An 18,176-nucleotide genomic window follows, 5' to 3' on the forward strand; every position below is an offset into this window, starting at 1 on the left:
GCGGGGAGCTGGCACAGACTGACGAAAAAACAGCCCTGGCAAAAAAAAAAAAAAAAAAAAACCAAAAAAAAGGAAACTCCCACAATGGGCCACCTCTTCATGACGAAACAAAGTGGGCGGGGCTTAAAAAACACAAACGCCCACGAATCTGCTCCGAGAATGATTGCCACATCTCTCTTCCAATGGCTAGCCTCCATTTACGGAGCTAGCCAATGGAAGAGAGAGGCGGGTTAAAGCCCCACTGTTGAAGTCATAACATCTTCGGCTCCGCCCACTGCTTCGCAGTGCGACGGTAGCCTCGACCTAAAAACCATTGCATTGATCTTTTGGATCAGGGCACAGAAATATTCTCAGAACCCCTTTGCCGGCGCACTAAGTAGACGCTACTATATCTTCGTCACTCACACAGTCTGAAGTTGATATTTTGTAAGTGTCTGCAGTGAGTACAGGCTACAGCAGGTAGTGATCCATGTTTGCAGTCTTTATTTTTAAGGCGCTGTGTAAGGAGAGGTGGGGGCCAGAGATGAGTGCGTGCCCGTTAGTGCACGGCAGCTGCGTGGGCCTCTCTAGAACAGTGCAGAGGGCCCCACAAACTTTGTTTGGAAGGCCATGGGCATGAGGGGGTTCTCCCGTTTCAACCCTCTTTGCGAATACCGTGCCTGCATGTAGGTAACTCGGTGGGTGCTGTAAACATCCACACATTACAAGTTCAGACCATGACTAGCCTTAGATACTTCCAAAGCCGGTATTCTCAAACTGTGACTCGAGAAATATAGAGGCCTAACCACCACCAATGAAATGCTGAAATTGGCTGAGTCAGTCAGGAAGCATTATCTACACACTCAGGCTAGGATGAAAGAGGGGGGTGGGTGCTAGCGGTGGCAAGGGGAGTTCACATAAGGCCCTGTCTGCTCCATTATCAGTCAGCACTAAATACACCGTGAGTGGCTGCTGATTGAATTACAACCCAGCAGGAATGGCTGGGGAGGTGCCGAAGGCCCGGGCCTTTAAAGATAGCGCTGCGTTTCCTGGAGAACCAGTAGTGGTAACAGAGCACTAATCTCGGTTTCAATTGTGTGATCCTGGCTAAGCGCTGCAGGCCCTGACATTTTACTGCAGCTAAACAAACCTATCGTATTTCCAGTGAAGCTGCCAGGGGGCCTTTAGTAATAACGAGGTGCTGTATAAGGAGAGGTGGGGGCCAGAGATGAGTGCGCGCCCGTAAGTGCACGGCAGCCGCTTGGGCCTCTCTAGAACCGCGCTGAGGGCCCCACGAACTTTGTTTGGAAGGTCATAGGCACGAGGGGGTTCTCCAGTTTCAACCCTCTTTGCGAATACCATTCCTGCTTGTGGGTGATGCGGTTCAACACTGCAAACTTTTGTGTACCATAAATTCACAGAGGAGCTTACTAAAGGGGGAGGCAGGAAAGAGAATTGAGCTCAGCAGGGCAGTCAACTTCATAGCGAATAACGGTTGTGCGGCTTTGGAGCTTAGTGTAGAGCAACCTAGTGCACATCACGCTTATTAAAAGTAAAGAAAACAAGCTTTGAGCAGCAGCAGGTACAACCAATCGGCGCTTTTGTTGCTCAAGTGGGCTGTGCCGTGGATGTCAATGGACGCCATGGTGGGCGTGTCTCCAGGCCCCTGCCAGAGAACCCGGACCCCGGGGGTACGAGAGGCGGTAGCATGGCGGTCGCGGGTATGAGGCTAGGTGATTGTGACCGCAGCAAGAAAACAGCATGCCACCACCCCATCATCGACAGTGCCTCCTGACAAGGAGACGATGTAACCTGTAACTATGATCTGATGCTCATGTAAAGCGCTCTGATACCTCCGGGTCTAGCCAGCGCTATATAGAACTTTTGAAATAAATAAATAAAGGAGGGCCGCTGGATGGATTCGGCAGGCAGGAAGGTCTGCGGGACGGCCTCCACATCGATGAAGGCCGCGAGTGCCTAGGCCTGTTGGGACGTTACGATCGGGCTCTGTGGGTGTCCCTCCAAGAGAGAGTTTGCGGAACACCTTCCCCGGGAGAAGAGGGAAGATTTCCAAGAGATCCTCGCTGAAGGGTCTGCTTCCAACCAGGTGATAAGTTCGGCTGCGGATTCTTCCCTCTTGGCAGCCCACGGGTACTGCCATGGGGTCAACTGAGGCGCCACGCCTGGCCGAGTCTTACATCCTTGAAGCCCGAGGGCGCAGCAGAGAGTTGCTAACCTACCCTTTTCGGGCGAGACACTCTTAGAGAAACATGCGGACGACGAGATGGCCCGCATGAAGGCGGAGGCGGAAACCCTGACGGCTGTCGGGTTGGAAAGGCCTAAGGAACAGAAAAAGACCTTCGCCCGTTCCAGAGGCGGTACGGGGCGCAAGGCAGAGGGCAAGGTCGGCAGGCTGGACAGCAACAACAACAGCAGCAGTTTCAGCGGAAAACGTTCCAAAAGCGCCAGAGGGGCCGAGGGGGTCAACAGTCTTCCTCCGCAACCAAAGGCCCGGCTGGCTCTAGGCCCTGAGGTGCTTCTTCCCCCTCATCCGTTACCCGCTCCGGTGGGGTGAAGCATTCAACATTACCTGGCAGAGTGGAGAAACATTACTCAGGACATGTGGGTGCTGAATATAGGTCTGGATCTTCACCGAGAGGTTCCATAGTTTTTGGAGAAATGAAAAAGATAAAGACTGAAAATAACGAAACATTTTGGAGAATACAACTCGAAAAACAAGACCACTGAACCGGGACAACGAAGAAGGAGGAGAACATCGAACACCACAAATACGCGCAGAAGGACCAGCATCCGGTTTGCAACCTCTGCCTGCCGGGCGACCACGAAAGCAAGGATTGCAACGCCTGCTACGTTTTTACCCCGAAGACGCTCAGGGTAAGAGAAAGACAGAGGAGAGCCAACTACAAAATGCAAGGCCAAGGTCAACCTCCGTCACCCTGGGACTTGGGCCTCTCCAGTGGGGAAGAGGACAACACCGCCGAGGGACCCGATGACTACACGGCCATAGATACCGAAATGAAAACTACAAAGGAGGTAAGAGAGACGTCGCCCCCCTAAGACCCCGACAGACTCTCGAAAATCAGAGTCAGACTCTCGAAAAACAGAGTTTAAGTCCTCGAAAGGAGCACTGGCGCCAAAACATTAGATGGACGCAGCTGAATCTAGGGACAAACAGCCCAGCGGATCCTTTAGAAAGGACTCCCAGTCGGCAAAAACCAAAGACAAGCCGAGGTCGTTGAAGCACGTCCCCGAAAAAGGCATGCTCAACGCCGAAGGACAAGGACCCGAAGGCAACTTCGACATCGACGAGATCGGCCGAATCCCTCGACGCCAAACAGGCTGCCGAGATGGAGAGGAAGAAGAGAAAGCTCGAGGCTGAAATGGATAACATCCTGCAAAGGAAAAGGGATTTCGACGAGCGGATGAAAAGGTTCACCATCCCGTCGAAGCCGACGGCGATCGTCGAGGTTGAGGACGAAGAAGAGTTCGACGCCGAAGAGCCGCCAAAAACTCTGGAGCCCCAGGAACACCAAGAGGAAGAGGGCCTATACTATTACGAGGGAGATGAAGACCAGCAAACAAGTTTGGGGTTGGCATCTTCGGTGGCGCAGGACCTGGATTGGCATGACCTCGATGCCGAAAGCCCGGAAGAGGCCGTGGAAACTTATCCTTCGAGGCCTTCGCCTCCAAATAACATTGGCATCTACAATATGGTCATCGGGAATGCGGCAGCAGCATATGGGGTGAAACTGGAGGAAGAGTACCAAAAGCCTGCTTCCTCTTAGAGACACTACTCCCCACTCACACTAGGAGTCAATTCCCGCCCATGCTCCAAAGTGTCCTGGGCCAGGGAAGGAAAGCATTCAAGGAACTATCAAGCTGCAGGTCTGCCACACCGAGGACAGAGAAGAAGTGCAAACATTCCTCCAAGGATCCAGCATACATCCAGGGATCCGTCACGGCTGACTCCATCATTGCAGCAACAGCCAGAAAGAGGGCCAACGTCCCCACAAACTCGGGCCCACCTCCAGACAAGGAGAGCAAGAGGATAGATCTCACTGGGAGGAAAATAGAGAAATGCAGCAGTACACTGGCGCATTGCCAGCTCTAATGCCCTACTCAACAGACATACGTACCAGCATTGGGAGGAGGTCGGGCAGCTACTCAAATACCTCCCTGAACAGTACCAACAGAGAGCAACACACCTGGTGGAGGAAGGGAAGAACATAGCAAACTCATTCCTAAAATCAGCCCTGGATGCGGCAGACACGTCCAGCAGGCTCATGATGATCGGGTTCACAGAAAGAAGGCATGCCTTGCTGAGGTGCTTCGGTTTCAAGCCGGAAGTCCAGAATAATATTCTGAACACACCCTTCAACGGAGAAACTCTGTTCGGAGCACCAGTGGATGAGAAACTGACGCAACTTAAGAAAGAGAATGAAACTGCAACGTCCAACGTTGCAATTCAGAGGAATGAGAAGGGGCACCCCGACACTGAGACCAAACGGAAGAGGGGGAAACCAGCCGGGAATGTCACATCAGACATTCCAGCAGAACTACCAAGCACAGCAGGGCCAGCAAAAACAAACCTGGCAATACCAGCCTCGGGGCCAGTCCTTTTGCGGGAGAGCAAATGGACGAGGACAAACAAGAAGAGTGGGCCAGCAAACCATCTCTAAGTGACTCCGCTCCACAAAACATGCCCACCCACACAACACCTTTGGGGGAGGGGCACAACAAAATAAGCAAAGAAGTTTTACACGCACTCAAATCAGGGATCAACGAACATGTAACACCAGTAGGAGGCAGACTAAAACACTTCTTCCAGGAGTGGAAGAAAATGATATCAGTCAAATGGATACTGAACATCATACAGTTCGGATACTGTATAGAACTGGAAAAGAAGCCTCCAAACAGGAAACCAAAAAAGGCACGCTCAGCAAAAGAACTTGCTTTACTCCTAAAGGAAGCACAAGAACTACTGCACAAGGAGGCGATAGAAACAGTACCATTCAAAGAAAGAAACAAGGGAGTGTACTCAAACTACTTCCTTGTACCAAAGGTGGACGAAACGTTAAGGCCCATCCTCGATCTACAGTTCCTAAACCAATACATAAAGACTCAAACATTCATAAGACATCCACAAGAAGTCATCCCTCAGATAAGGAACGGAGACTTTATGGCCACCTTAGACCTCAAAGGTGCCTACCTACACATTCCCATGAACAGGCAACACAAACATCTACTGAGATTTGCCATCGACCAGCTCAATACCAGTTCACAGCCCTAGCCTTCGGACTAAAATCCTCACCAAGGGTCTTCACCAAATGCCTCGCAACAGTAGCAGCGCACCTACAGAGCGAAGGGATTCATGTATACCCCTACCTCGACAGCTGGCTGATAAAAGCGAGTTCCTACAAACAATGGCAAATACATGCACAGCAGGTCACAGAGACACTGACCGAACTGGGATTCTCAATACACTGGGGGAAATTCTCGATGGAACCAGAACAAGTCCAAATCTTCCTAGGCACACAGATTAACACCATACAGAGCAAGGTGTTCCCCAGCGACAAGAGAACACTTGCCCTGCTGAAGAATATACGTCAATACCAGAAGGGGCGAGCTCTGACAGTGAGGACAGCAAGCAAGATCATGGGGATGATGGCGTCCTGCATACACCTAGTCCCCAACATAAGACTCCACATGAAGCCATTCCAGGAATGGCGCCAACAACAATGGTCACAAGCTACAGGGAGTTGGGAAAATCTAGTGGTTGTAACTCACGCAGTGCAGGAGGAAATAGCGTGGTGGAACAAGGAGAACATAACAAGGGGGAAGCCTTTAACACCACCAAACCCAACAGTGACCATCACCACAGACGCTTCCCAGAGGGGATGGGGAGCACACATGAACCAGCTCAAGGTGCGGGGTCTGTGGACTCCCACAGATGCGATCAAACACATCAACTACCTGGAACTAAAGACTGTGTTCCTTGCCCTAAAAGCCTTCCAGAAACAACTGTACAGGCAGAGAGTGTTGGTACAAACCGACAACACAACAACAATGTTCTACATCAACAAACAGGGAGGAACACAATCAGTTGCACTATCCAACCTAGCGCAAGAGTTCTGGAGATGGGCCATCCCACTAGAAATAGACCTCCTGGCTATACTCCTACCAGGAAAAGACAACGAGGAGGCAGACGGGCTCAGCAGACAGACATCAGCATCCCTCGAGTGGAGCTCAAAGCACAGGAAACGCAAAAGCTATTCAAAAAGTGGGGGACACCAAAAATAGACCTATTTGCAACACACCAGAATGCAAAATGCCAATACTTCGCATCCAGGCAACCAGGGGAACAATCCCTGGGGAATGCCCTATGGATAAGCTGGTCAAAATCATTTACCTACGGTTTTCCCCCGATACCACTGATACACAGGGTACTCAGCAAATGCAGAACCTGCAACATGACTCTGATTCTGGTGGCACCACAGTGGGCCAGGTAGTCCTGATTCTCTCAAATAGTGGAGATGGCACAGGGACCACCCCACAAGTTCACAAAAAGAAAAGACTTGCTCTCCATACAAAACTGGGAGGTAGTTCACCCAGAGGCAGAGATCCTCTGCCTAGGTGCATGGCTCCTGAAGATGTAGAGTTTGCACACCTAAAACTCCCAGAGAGCACACTGCGGGTGCTACGGGAGGCAAGGAGACCTACCACACAGAGGTGCTATGTAGCGAAATGGAAAAGATTCACACAATGGTGCATCAGGGAAAAACTACTCAAGAAAATGACTAAGGAATCAACAATTGCTAAAATATTTAACACACCTGCTAAAAACAAACCTAAGCTCTTCGTCGCTTAGAGTACACCTAGCAGCGATAGTAGCCTACACAAGAGGGGAGACGGGAAAAAGCTTCTTTACATCACAAATAGTAAAGAGATTGCTTGAAAGGGCTAAAAGGATCGCCCCACCCAAGAGTATGCCGCCACCGGCATGGAACCTTAATTTAGTTCTAACCGAGCTGATGAAAGCACCTTTTGAACCCATCCATAAGGCCTCACTACAAATGCTCACAATGAAGACAGCCTTTCTAGTAGCATTCACCTCGCTACGCAGGGCAAGCGAACTACAAGCGCTGATGCTACAGGAACCCTACATTCAAATACACAATGACCGGGTGGTAATGAGAACGGATCCACCCTTTATGCCAAAGGTGGTGTCAAGGTTCCACAGGAACCAAACAATACAGATACCAAGTTTCTTTCAGAAACCATCCACAAGCGCGGAGAGAGCACTAGACACACTGGACGCTAGAAGGGCAGTAATGCATTACATGGAAAGAGCTAAAGAGCACAGGAAAACAAAGCTGTTCTTTGTGTCTTTCGCAAGCAGTTTCCTAGGAAGACCAGTAACAAAGGGCACCATCGCACGGTGGATCGTACAGCCTAAACAATTCTGTCCCAAGCAGGCAGGTCAAGAACTACTAGGAGGGGCACAAGCCCACTCTACCAGGAAAAAGGGAGTAACAATAGCCTTCCTGGCTAACGCACCCATTCAAGACATCTGCATACCGCAACATGGGCTTCAGTGCACATGTTCACTAAGCACTACTGTGTGGATATACAAATGAACAAGAGCTTCAACATATATTCAACAACCAACGCTCATCTTCCACCCAGCCGCCACAAACATAACAAACCGCTAAAAAGTCTATGCACAGCATAGTGACTACAGAAAGATTCACGCTGCAAAACGAATAGTTTCTTACCTGTCGGTGTAGTTTTGCAGCTTGAAGATCTTTATGGATTCACTAGCGAACCCACCCACCTCCGCCAGAAAGGAGGAGAAGGAAATACAAAGACAATATACAATCAGACATTGTAAAGAGACAAAACTGTAATTCCTTACATTAAGGAAAAGCTTGAAAAGATTGGAAAGTGATGAACAAACATAACACAAAACAAGAAAAGAATAATCCGAAGATGGTGCCCAAGGGTAGGAGCTTCCGCAGGAAATGCGCCGAGGTCACAGGAAGGACACCAAAAGGTGGGATGTCGACGCCCACCTGGGATACGGAAAAAAAAAGAATAAAAAACTACGATTCCGGACCCAACCACTAGGCCGGGGAATAATGCACAGCATAGTGAATCCAGAAAGATCTTCAAGCTGCAAAACTACAACGACAGGTAAGAAACTACTCGTTTTTCCCTAAAGGAAATGGGGCTGCTTCTATACAAGCATTTACAATGCAATAGGTCTTGCTTTACTGAAAGTTTGAGCTATTACCGTTGCAAATGATAATATTTGTTAGTTTTTTTTAGGTCTCGCCTGAGCCAGCGCATGTGCTGCTCTGCGAAACATTTAGTTAGTGGCTTTTCAAAGTGCTACCAGAGGCTTTAGCTGGCCTCAAGCTTGGGGTTACGCGCGCAGCTGCCATCTACCTTTCTTTCATGGCTCATTAAGCCTTACAGCATGCTCCTCCACCCCCCGTGCGCGCTCCTCGCTCTGCCTCTCTTGTGTTGCTAGCCCCTTCCCCATCCCCACCACAGAGCACATCTCGCGGCAGCGCATCTTTTTCTCTTTCCCTTTTGTGTGTCTCTTCAAAGTTCGTTTACCCACGTGTATTCTTTCCTTTTCCATCCCCTATTTCTGTCAGCCCTCCCCATGTGTCTCTCCCGTGTCCCCTTATTGATCACTTTGCCTTCTCTCCCACGTGTGGCCTGTCTGTGTCCTTCTAAATGTCTGCATCCCCAGCTTCCTAGGGTTTCTTCCTCTTGCCTCACCTCCATCCGTATATGTGTGTCTTCTGTGCCCACCTCTAGCCTCTCCAGTTTTACCGTTTCCCCATAGTTTTCACTCTTGTTTTCTTAAGTCTTCTGCATATCCATCTTCTTCCCCTCCATTTCTGTCTCTCCAGTTTCATTCTGCCTACAGATTCAGTCACCCCCACCCCTATCCAAGTGTCTCCTACTCCTCCGCATGCCTCGTCTATCCAGTCTGTTTCTCCCTCCTCGCCATCCCATGTGTACATCTCATTTCCTCTCGCTCTTCAACGTCACCCAGTCTTGCTTTCCAATGCTACTAGTAGCGCACATCTCAGTTACAACTTGATATTTACAGTTGCGGGAGAGAGTGCATCATGTACAGCTTTCATTCAGCCACCTCTTGCTTAAGGGAGCGATCCTTCTCACCTTGCAGTGCACCCAGCAGCCATTTATTAAGCCATCAAAGTCTCTCGTTATGCTGAGGAAAATGTTTTGTTTGCAGCATGTGTGGTATTGCTGAGTAAAAAAGAGGATCACATCACTTGGGATGTGGAAGCATTGACAGAAGTACAGAACTGAAGCCACAAGGTGTGGCCGCCTCACAGTCTGCACGATGTAGTCGCACACACACACACACACACGAGGTGGAGTTTTAAAACTCGTTGCTGGGATGCAATTGGGGACAGACTATTTTTAATTTGCCAGCCTGGGAGCCTTATCACACAGACAACAGATGGCACCAGAGGATGCCCTGTGGCTTGCACGCGCAGATCTGGCGACTACAGAGCTAGAAAACCAGTTCAAATCTAGACGTCGGCACAACATCCTGTGATCTTGAGCAAATCATTTAATCTCCCTGTTTAGACAAAAAGAATGTGTCCTTTGCATAAAGTAACTGGCACTTACGTTAAAGCATTCTTTCGACGTTGGAGCAACATCCTGTGATCTTGGGCAACTCAGCAAATTACTTTATCTCCCTTCTACAAAAAAGAACATGGTCTTGTGCAGAGTAACTGGTGCTCATATAAAGTGCTTTAATAGTACATTGGGGTGGGGTTCACGCTATATAAAACTGCATTAAAAAACAAACCACAAGCACTGTATGGAGTGTCACGAGGCAAAGAAAACAAGCATTTGTATAGCCAATAGGTTTTGCCTTTGGAACCTTATAAGTGTTTACCCATGCAACAGTTGATGTTGTTGCACCAAGGATATTGTGCTGCATAACTAAATACTTATAAGGTCCCAAAAGCGAGACCTATTGGCTCTGCCAATGCTTGTTAGGTGTGGCAGCAAGAAGATGACTAAAACTGGAGATGAAGTGGTATCTCAATTCTTGGAATGAATCTGGTTTTTACATGTTATCTGTCGATTTACAAATCTTCAGACTTCAAACATTAAGTTAAAATGAATTCTGTTTTATAGGCATGTTTCCATAAAGGTGGTGCCTCTGTGGTGGCGATCCGAAAGTATATCATCAAAAAGTATCCATCGCTGGACCTTGAGAGGAGGGGATATCTGTTGAAGCAATCTCTGAAGCGCGAGTTACAGAGGGGCATTATACGACAGGTAATGAATGAGCTTGTTATTGCTTATGCATCTAAAAAAAAAAAAAGTACTGCAAAATGTGTATAGCAGTTTCTTATGTTAGTGGTTGGGTTCCTGTATACATTTCTAAATTCATGATACTTTAAGATAAGATTCTACTCTGCGGCTGAAAAGAATCCTCAAAGCTGTCCAAATTTTTTATACTCTCTACTGCTTGGACTCTTATCCCATAATAGATGCCCACGGCAGTCAAGCATCCATGTGAAACTGTTTTTGATAAATGTGCTCCAATATGTCATTCTTTTTCTCAAATTGTGCTTTCTTTCATACAGTTTAGAACAACCTTGCCATTCTGTTAATTTATTCTGTTAAGTTTTTTACTTGTGATCTTACATCTCCATTGAAATTCTAATAACCTCCCAATTATAATGAAAGTTATAAACATCTGAGAGCTTAAAAATAAATGTCGATTGAGCACAATTCTGTTGGACAGGAAAGGTCAGCCTGAAGTTTTACATTGCAAATCTTTTTTTATTGAAATACATGGAATGCATCAGATACAGCTCATTTTCCTACACCAAGAGTTCTCTTTGATACTCATGAAAGGTTTAATATCCCTGAATATGTGCGAGATTCTGGTGCATATATCAGTAAAATATTCTTTGCAGCGTCAATCTTTTCTGTATTCACATGCTATGGCTTATGATGCCATCTAGAGTTAAGAGCCGGAATGGTCTGTTTTTTTGTTTTTCTTACTATTTGGCGCTTGTCCTTTTTTCTGTGATATCAGATGAACATCTTGTAAGCCCATATGTGTCATCCCCATCTTCAGATTCATCTTTTCATTGTTGGGTCGTGAAGCAAAAGGCTGAGCTAAAGAAGAATCTGGGAATGAGGATAATTAACTAAATAAGGATTCCGATGTTTAGATACAGAGGGGCGTCAAAAAATTCAGAAAGCACAGGGAAAACTAGACCATACACTGAAAACTTAAATTTAAAAAAAAAGGCTGAAAGCCAAAACATGTTTTGAGTTTTAAAAAATACACATTGCTGCAGTTGTCCCAGGCACAGAAGGGATTTCCTTTGTGTCTGGATTTGATCTTGTGAAAGAGAAAAATAGGTCACAGTGAAGTTAGCCAATGGCTGCAGGGGGTCGACCTATTGCCTCGTGCCGTGGTGGGTTGTATGAAAATGTGAATGACACAACAACAGACCAGTAGATGAAAAGTGTGACTGAAGGCCTTTATAAGTATACTATATAAAGTATATATGTGTTGGATGCCATGTGTGGCTGTAGATACGTATGCTTAGCATAAGTCCGCCATCTAGTGTTGGACTCTGAATTGTGCAAGTTGTTTTTCTTCGAAGAAGTCTTTCGAATCACTAGGTTAGTAACTCCTCCTCTTGCATGTAGTGCGCATGGTCATCGACTCAATTGTTAGATTGCTTTTTTTCCGCAATCATGTATGGTCGTGTGCTCCTCTGTTACGGTCGACACAGTCATTAGGATACTTTCTAATACCGTTCATATTGTTTGCGATCGCTGTTTTTGGGAATATTAGATTAACATTGAATTTGTCCAGTGGAGACTATTCGATCCCGCCTTTCATGGCGGAAATTCTCTACCACATTCTTTCTGAAAAAACAACCAAGGGGTGATTGAACGGATACCTTTTAAATAGCCTTTTCATAGCGCGGGGACACGCCGGTGGGCGTACATCCAGGCGCTTTACAAATGCCCAAAATGAAATGAAAAATAAATGGTATCCTTCATATCACGGAAATGTTCCACCCACAGATTTACACATCGTGTGCACTTAGTGTTTTTGCATCATGAATCCATGTCCAAGCATGTGAGCTGTAGATCACATGCTTTGCATACTCCTGCCATCTAGTGTTGGGTCCGGTTGGGTATGTGAGAAGTTGGCCTGGTATATGATGATCACTATTCTAGTGAACACCTTGCACCAGTCCAAACAACCCTTATGGTGATGGTTGTAAGTCAACCTTATAGACCAGCTACCCTAGTGGTAGCGTGGACAGAACAGTCTTAGGCTAAAAGACTCTTGAGGGCGTGTAAAGCCAGCTGTTTTACCTTATGTAACCCCTTGAATATCATATGAAAGGACACCACACAGGATATATATAAAATATATATGTATTTTTGCAGCGTGAATCTTTCTGGATTCACTATGCTGTGCATATTCCGCAATCTGGTGGTTGGGTCCGGAATCGTAGGCTTTTTTTTCTCTTTTTTTTTTTTGTAGCCCAGGTGGGCGTCGACGTCCCACCATTTGTTGTACCTTCGGTGACGTCGGCATGCTTCCGGCGGAAGCTCCCACCCTTGGGCGCCATCTTCATATTCTTTTTTCCGCCGTTGGGTCTGGATCGTCGCGCGAAGCTCCAGAAGTTTTGGAGGAAATACAGCATTTCTTCGACGGTAAAGACCTGAGAAGATCGGGAGAAGAAGACCATCAGAGAAGAGACGACGAAGAAAAGGAAGAACCTCGATCTTCGACTTCCTTGGAGTAATGCGCACACAGGGGGCCCCCTGAGCGCAGGGATGTACAAGACACCCTTTAAATTCTGCAAAAACTGCCACCATAAGTTCGCGCAGAAGGACCAGCACCCGGTCTGCATCCTCTGCCTGCCAATCGACCACGAGAGCAGAGATTGCAACGCCTGCTCCGTCTTCAAGCCGCAGACACTCCGAGTTCGAGAGAGACAGAGGACAGCTCTCCACACGATGCAGGGCAAAGGCCAGGCCCCAACGCTTTCTGAACTGGGCCTCTCCACCGACGACAACATCGCCGAGGGCCCAGATGACTTCACGGTCGCAGAGACCGATAAGAAAACGCCTGACAAGGTAGGAGAGTCTACGACCCCGAAAACCTCCACAGGGCCTCGAAAGCCAGAGGCTGACTCTCGAAAGTCAGAGTCCAGAGCCTCGAAAGGAGCACCGGCGCCGAAAACTTCGACGACCGAAGCTGCATCCTCCGAAAAAGAGCCCAGCGGATCCTTCGAGAAGGACTCCCGGAGGCCGAAGACCGGCGAAAAGCAAAGGTGGTCGAAGCAAGCCCCCGAAAAAGGGTCTTCGAATTCGAAGGAAAAGGAGCCGAAAAAAGCTTAGACGTTGATGACGCCTTCGAAGAGAGCAGCCGAAACGCTCGACGACGAGCAGGCCGCAGAGATGGAGAGAAAGAAAAGAAGGCTCGAGGCCGAGATGGAGAACATCCTTCAGGGAAAGAAAGACTTTGATGAGAAGATGAGAAGTTACAGGATCCTCTCAAAGCCGGCGACGGCCGTCGCTGAGGTGCAGGAGCACGAGGAGTTCGACGTCGAAGAGCCGCCGAAAACTCCGGAGCCCTCGGAGCACGAAGAGGAAGAGGACCTCTATTACACAGAAGGGGATTATGGGGAGCAGCAGTCAAGCTACGGCTCTGGATCCTCGACGGCCCAAGACCAGGAATGGCAGGACATCGAGGCCGAAAACCCGGAGGAGGCTGTGGAGACATACCCCTCGAGGCCTTCGCCGCCGGATGACATTGGGGCATACAATGAGGTCGTCAGGAAGGCAGCAGCAGCTTATGGGGTTAAGCTGGAAGAGGAGAAGCCAAAAGCAGATTTCCTGCTGGAAACACTGCTCCCCACGCAGACAAGAAGCCAATTCTTGCCCATGCTGATAAGTATCACAGACCAGGGGAAGGAAGCTTTCAAGGACCCGGCTACATGCAGATCAGTAACGCGAGGACAGAGAAGAAATACAAATTCTCCTCCCAGGACCCTGCTTACATCAAGGGGTCCGTCACAGCAGATTCAATAACCGCTGCAACGGCCAGAAAAAGGGCCAACGTCCCAACAACATCTGGGCCTCCACCTGACAAGGAAAGCAGGAGGATGGACCTGACGGGCAGAATAATAGAGAGGAACGCCGTAACGCACTGGCGGATGGCTAACTCCAACGCCCTCCTGAATAGACATCAATACCAGCATTGGAATGAGATCGGCCAATTGCTCAAGCACCTCCCGGAGCAATACCGTGAGAGGGCGTCACACCTTGTGGAAGGGGGGAAAAAGCATTGCTAACTCGTGCTTGAAGACAGCCTTGGATGTGGCAGAAACATCCAGCAGACTGATGGCTATAGGCATCACAGAGAGAAGGCAAGCCTGGCTCAGGATCTCAGGCTTCAAAACTGAGGTTCAAAACAACATTCTGAACACACCCTTCAATGGTGAAACACTGTTAGGAGCCCCAGTTGATGAGAAACTCACCCAACTAAAGAAAGACAACGAGACGGCAAGGTCCATGGGGGCCCTGCAATTCAGGGGGATGAGATGGGGCACTCCTACACGGAGGCCGAACGGCATAGATGGAAACCAGCAAGGACAATCGCACCAGACGTTCCACCAGGGGCATCAGAGTGACAACCAAAGCCACCAGGGCCAGCAGAGGCAAAACTGGAACTATCAGAACAGGGGCCAGTCCTTTCGATCAAGAGGAAACGGACGGGGCCAGAGAAGGAGAGGCGGTGAACAACCCCCCTCTAAGTGACTGCACACGGGAAAAGGTACTCACCCACTCGAACCCTCCGGGGGAGGAGCACGGAAAAACAAAGAGAAGAGGGTTACACGGACAAGACACAAAGGCACATGTAACACCAGTAGGAGGCAGACTGAGATTTTTTCTCCAGGAGTGGAGAAAAATAACCACAGACAAGTGGATACTCAACATCATGCAGTTCGGATACTGCATAGAGTTGGAAAAGAGACCACCAAACAGAAAGCCGAAGAAAAGAGAGCACTCGGGAAGAGAGCTGCAATTGCTCCAAGAGGAAGCTCAAGAACTCCTCCTCAAAGAGGCCATCGAACCGGTCCCATTCAAAGAACGGAACAGGGGAGTGTACTAAAGCTACTTCCTGCTGCCAAAAGTGGACGAAAGCCTAAGACCCATCCTGGATCTACGGTTCCTAAACAAATATGTAAAGACCCAAAAATTCAAGATGACGTCCCTACAAGAGGTCATCACACAGATAAAGGCCGGGGACTTCTTGTCCACCATAGACCTCAAAGATGCATACCTGCACATCCCCATGAACAGGCAGCACAAGCACATGCTAAGATTCACAGTAAACAAGGATCACTACCAATTCACAACCCTGGCATTCGGTCTAAAATCCGCACCAAGTGTGTTCACCAAATGCTTAGCAGCAGTGGCCGCACATCTGCGAAGAAAGGGGATACACGTGTACCCCCTACCTCGACGACTGGCTCATAAAGGCAAGCTCTTACAGGACATGCAAGGATCATGCAGAGCAGGTCACAAGAACGCTAACAGGCCTAGGATTCTCCATACACTGGGCAAAATGCTCAATGGAACCGGAGCAGGTGAAGATCTTCCTGGGAGCTCAAATCGACACCATCCAATGCCGGGTGTTACCCAGCGAAAAGAGAACACTCAGCCTACTGAGGGAGAAACGTCACTACCAGAAGTGGCGAGCTCTGACAGTGAGGACAGTGAGCAAGATCTTGGGAATGATGGCGTCATGCATACACCTGGTCCCCAACGTACGCCTACAGATGAGACCACTCCAAGAGTGGCTGCAACAGCAATGGTCACAAGCTACAGGAAGTTGGGAGGATCTGGTGGTTGTAAAGCACAGAGTGCAGGAAGAGATAAAGTGGTGGACCAAGGAAAGGATAACAGTAGGGAAACCTCTATAACCACCGGACCCAACAGTGACCATCACCACAGGCGCATCCCTAAAGGGATGGGGCGCACACATGAACAGGCTCAGAGTGAGGGGTCTGTGGAGCCCTACAGATGCGGTCAGACACATCAATTACCTGGAGCTGAAAACAGTGTTGCTTGCCCTCAAGGCCTTTCAGAAACACCTGTACAGCCAGAAGGTGCTGATACAAACAGACAACACCACAACGATGTTTTACATCAACAAACAGGGGGGAACTCAATCATTCCCTCTGTCAAGCTTGGCACAGGAAATCTGGAGATGGGCAATGCCACTCAAAATAGACCTGCTGGCCATACACCTGCCGGGGAAGGACAATGTAGAAGCGGATTGGCTCAGCAGGCAGACTTCAGCATCCCACGAGTGGGAACTCAACATACAGGAAACAGAGAGACTATTCACGAGGTGGGGCACTCCGACAATAGACCTGTTTGCAACACGCCGGAATGCAAAATGCCAATACTTTGCATCCAGGCAACCAGAGGCACTACCACAGGGAATGCCCTATGGATAAGCTGGTCAAAAACATTTGCCTACGCTTTTCCCCCGATACCACTGATCCCCAGGGTTCTCAACAAATGCCTGACGCTTATCCTGGTGGCACCACAATGGGCCAGGCAGACCTGGTATTCACAGATAATGGAGATGGAACAGGGGGCCCCCCACAAGTTCTCGAAAAGAAGAGACCTACTCTCCATGGAAGACTGAGAAGTTCTACATCCAGAGCCGGAGAGCCTCAACCTCTCAGCCTGGCTCCTGAGGACTTAAGAGTTTGCACATCTAAAACTACCAGAGAGCACCCTGACGGTGCTGCGAGAGGCAAGAAGGCCCAGCACACGCAAGTGCTATGGGGAAAAATGGAAAAGATTCACTCAATGGTGCTGCAAGAAAAATCTCCATAGAAAACTGACCAGGGAATCTACGGTGCTAAGGTACCTCACGCACCTAATAAAAGCTAAGCTAAGCTCATCCTAGCTGAGGGTACACCTGGCAGCGATTGTGGCATACACAAGAGGAGAAACAGGGAGAAGCTTCTTCACATCTCAAGTCGTAAAAAGATTCCTGGAAGTGGCTAAAAGAATAGCGCCACCAAAAAGAATGCCGCCACCGGCTTGGAACCTAAATGTGGTACTGACAGAGCTCATGAAAGCACCTTTCGAAGCCATCCACAAAGCATCACTGCAAATGCTGACAATGAAAGCGGCCTTTCTGGTAGAAATCACCTCGCTACGCAGGGTGAGCGAACTGCAGGCACTAACACTGCAGGAACCCTACACCCAGATACACAGTGACAGGGTGGTGATGAGAACAGACCCGCACTTCATGCCAAAGGTGGTGTCAAGGTTCCACATGAATCAGAGTATCCAGATTCCTAGCTTCTTCCAAGACCCCACGACAAACGCTGAGAGGGCGCTCCACACTCTAGACGCAAGAAGGGCAGTGATGCACTACATTGAAAGTACGAAGGGACACAGGAAGACAAAACAGTTCTTCGTATCCTTCGCAAACAGTTACGTGGGTAAACCAGTGACTAAAAACACTATAGCTCGATGGATCGCACAAACAATACAATTCTGCCACAAGCAAGCAGGCCAGGAGCTAACAGGAGGGGCACAGGCCCACTCGACCAGGAAGAAAGGAGCAACAATTGCCTTTCTGGCCAACACACCAATTCAGGACATATGCCTGGCGGCAACATGGGCTTCAGTGCACACGTTCACTAAGCACTATTGCGTGGATGTACAGATGAACAAGGAAGCACAAGTAGGACAAAGAGTGCTTCAACATATATTCAACAACCAACGCTCATCTTCCACCCAGCCGCCACAAAAATAACAAAACCGCTACAAAATCTATGCACAGCATAGTGAATCCAGAAAGATTCACGCTGCAAAACGAATAGTTTCTTACCTGTCGGTGTAGTTTTGCAGCTTGAAGATCTTTCTGGATTCCCTAGCGAACCCACCCGCCTCCGCCAGAAAGATGAGGCTGGAGAAGAAGGTGGTAACACATATAAAAGAAAGCAAGTTGAAGCTTACAAGATACGGGAAAGAATTACGTTAAAAAAGGATTAACAAACAGAGCCATGGATTCACTACAGACACAG

The 18,176-nt window shown here is 48.6% G+C and overlaps 1 protein-coding gene across 1 annotated transcript in view; it reads left to right on the forward strand.

The window, feature by feature from the left end:
* Positions 1 to 18,176, forward strand: part of HP1BP3 (heterochromatin protein 1 binding protein 3) — a 704,364-nt gene that overhangs the window by 278,944 nt on the left and 407,244 nt on the right. The window contains exon 5 of the mRNA XM_078642573.1: positions 10,198 to 10,341. Within this exon, the coding sequence (XP_078498699.1) occupies positions 10,198 to 10,341 (144 nt within the window). The remainder of the gene's footprint in view (positions 1 to 10,197; positions 10,342 to 18,176) is intronic.

Source organism: Lissotriton helveticus, chromosome 5_1 (assembly GCF_964261635.1).
Source record: "Lissotriton helveticus chromosome 5_1, aLisHel1.1, whole genome shotgun sequence".
Classification (NCBI taxonomy): domain Eukaryota; kingdom Metazoa; phylum Chordata; class Amphibia; order Caudata; family Salamandridae; genus Lissotriton; species Lissotriton helveticus.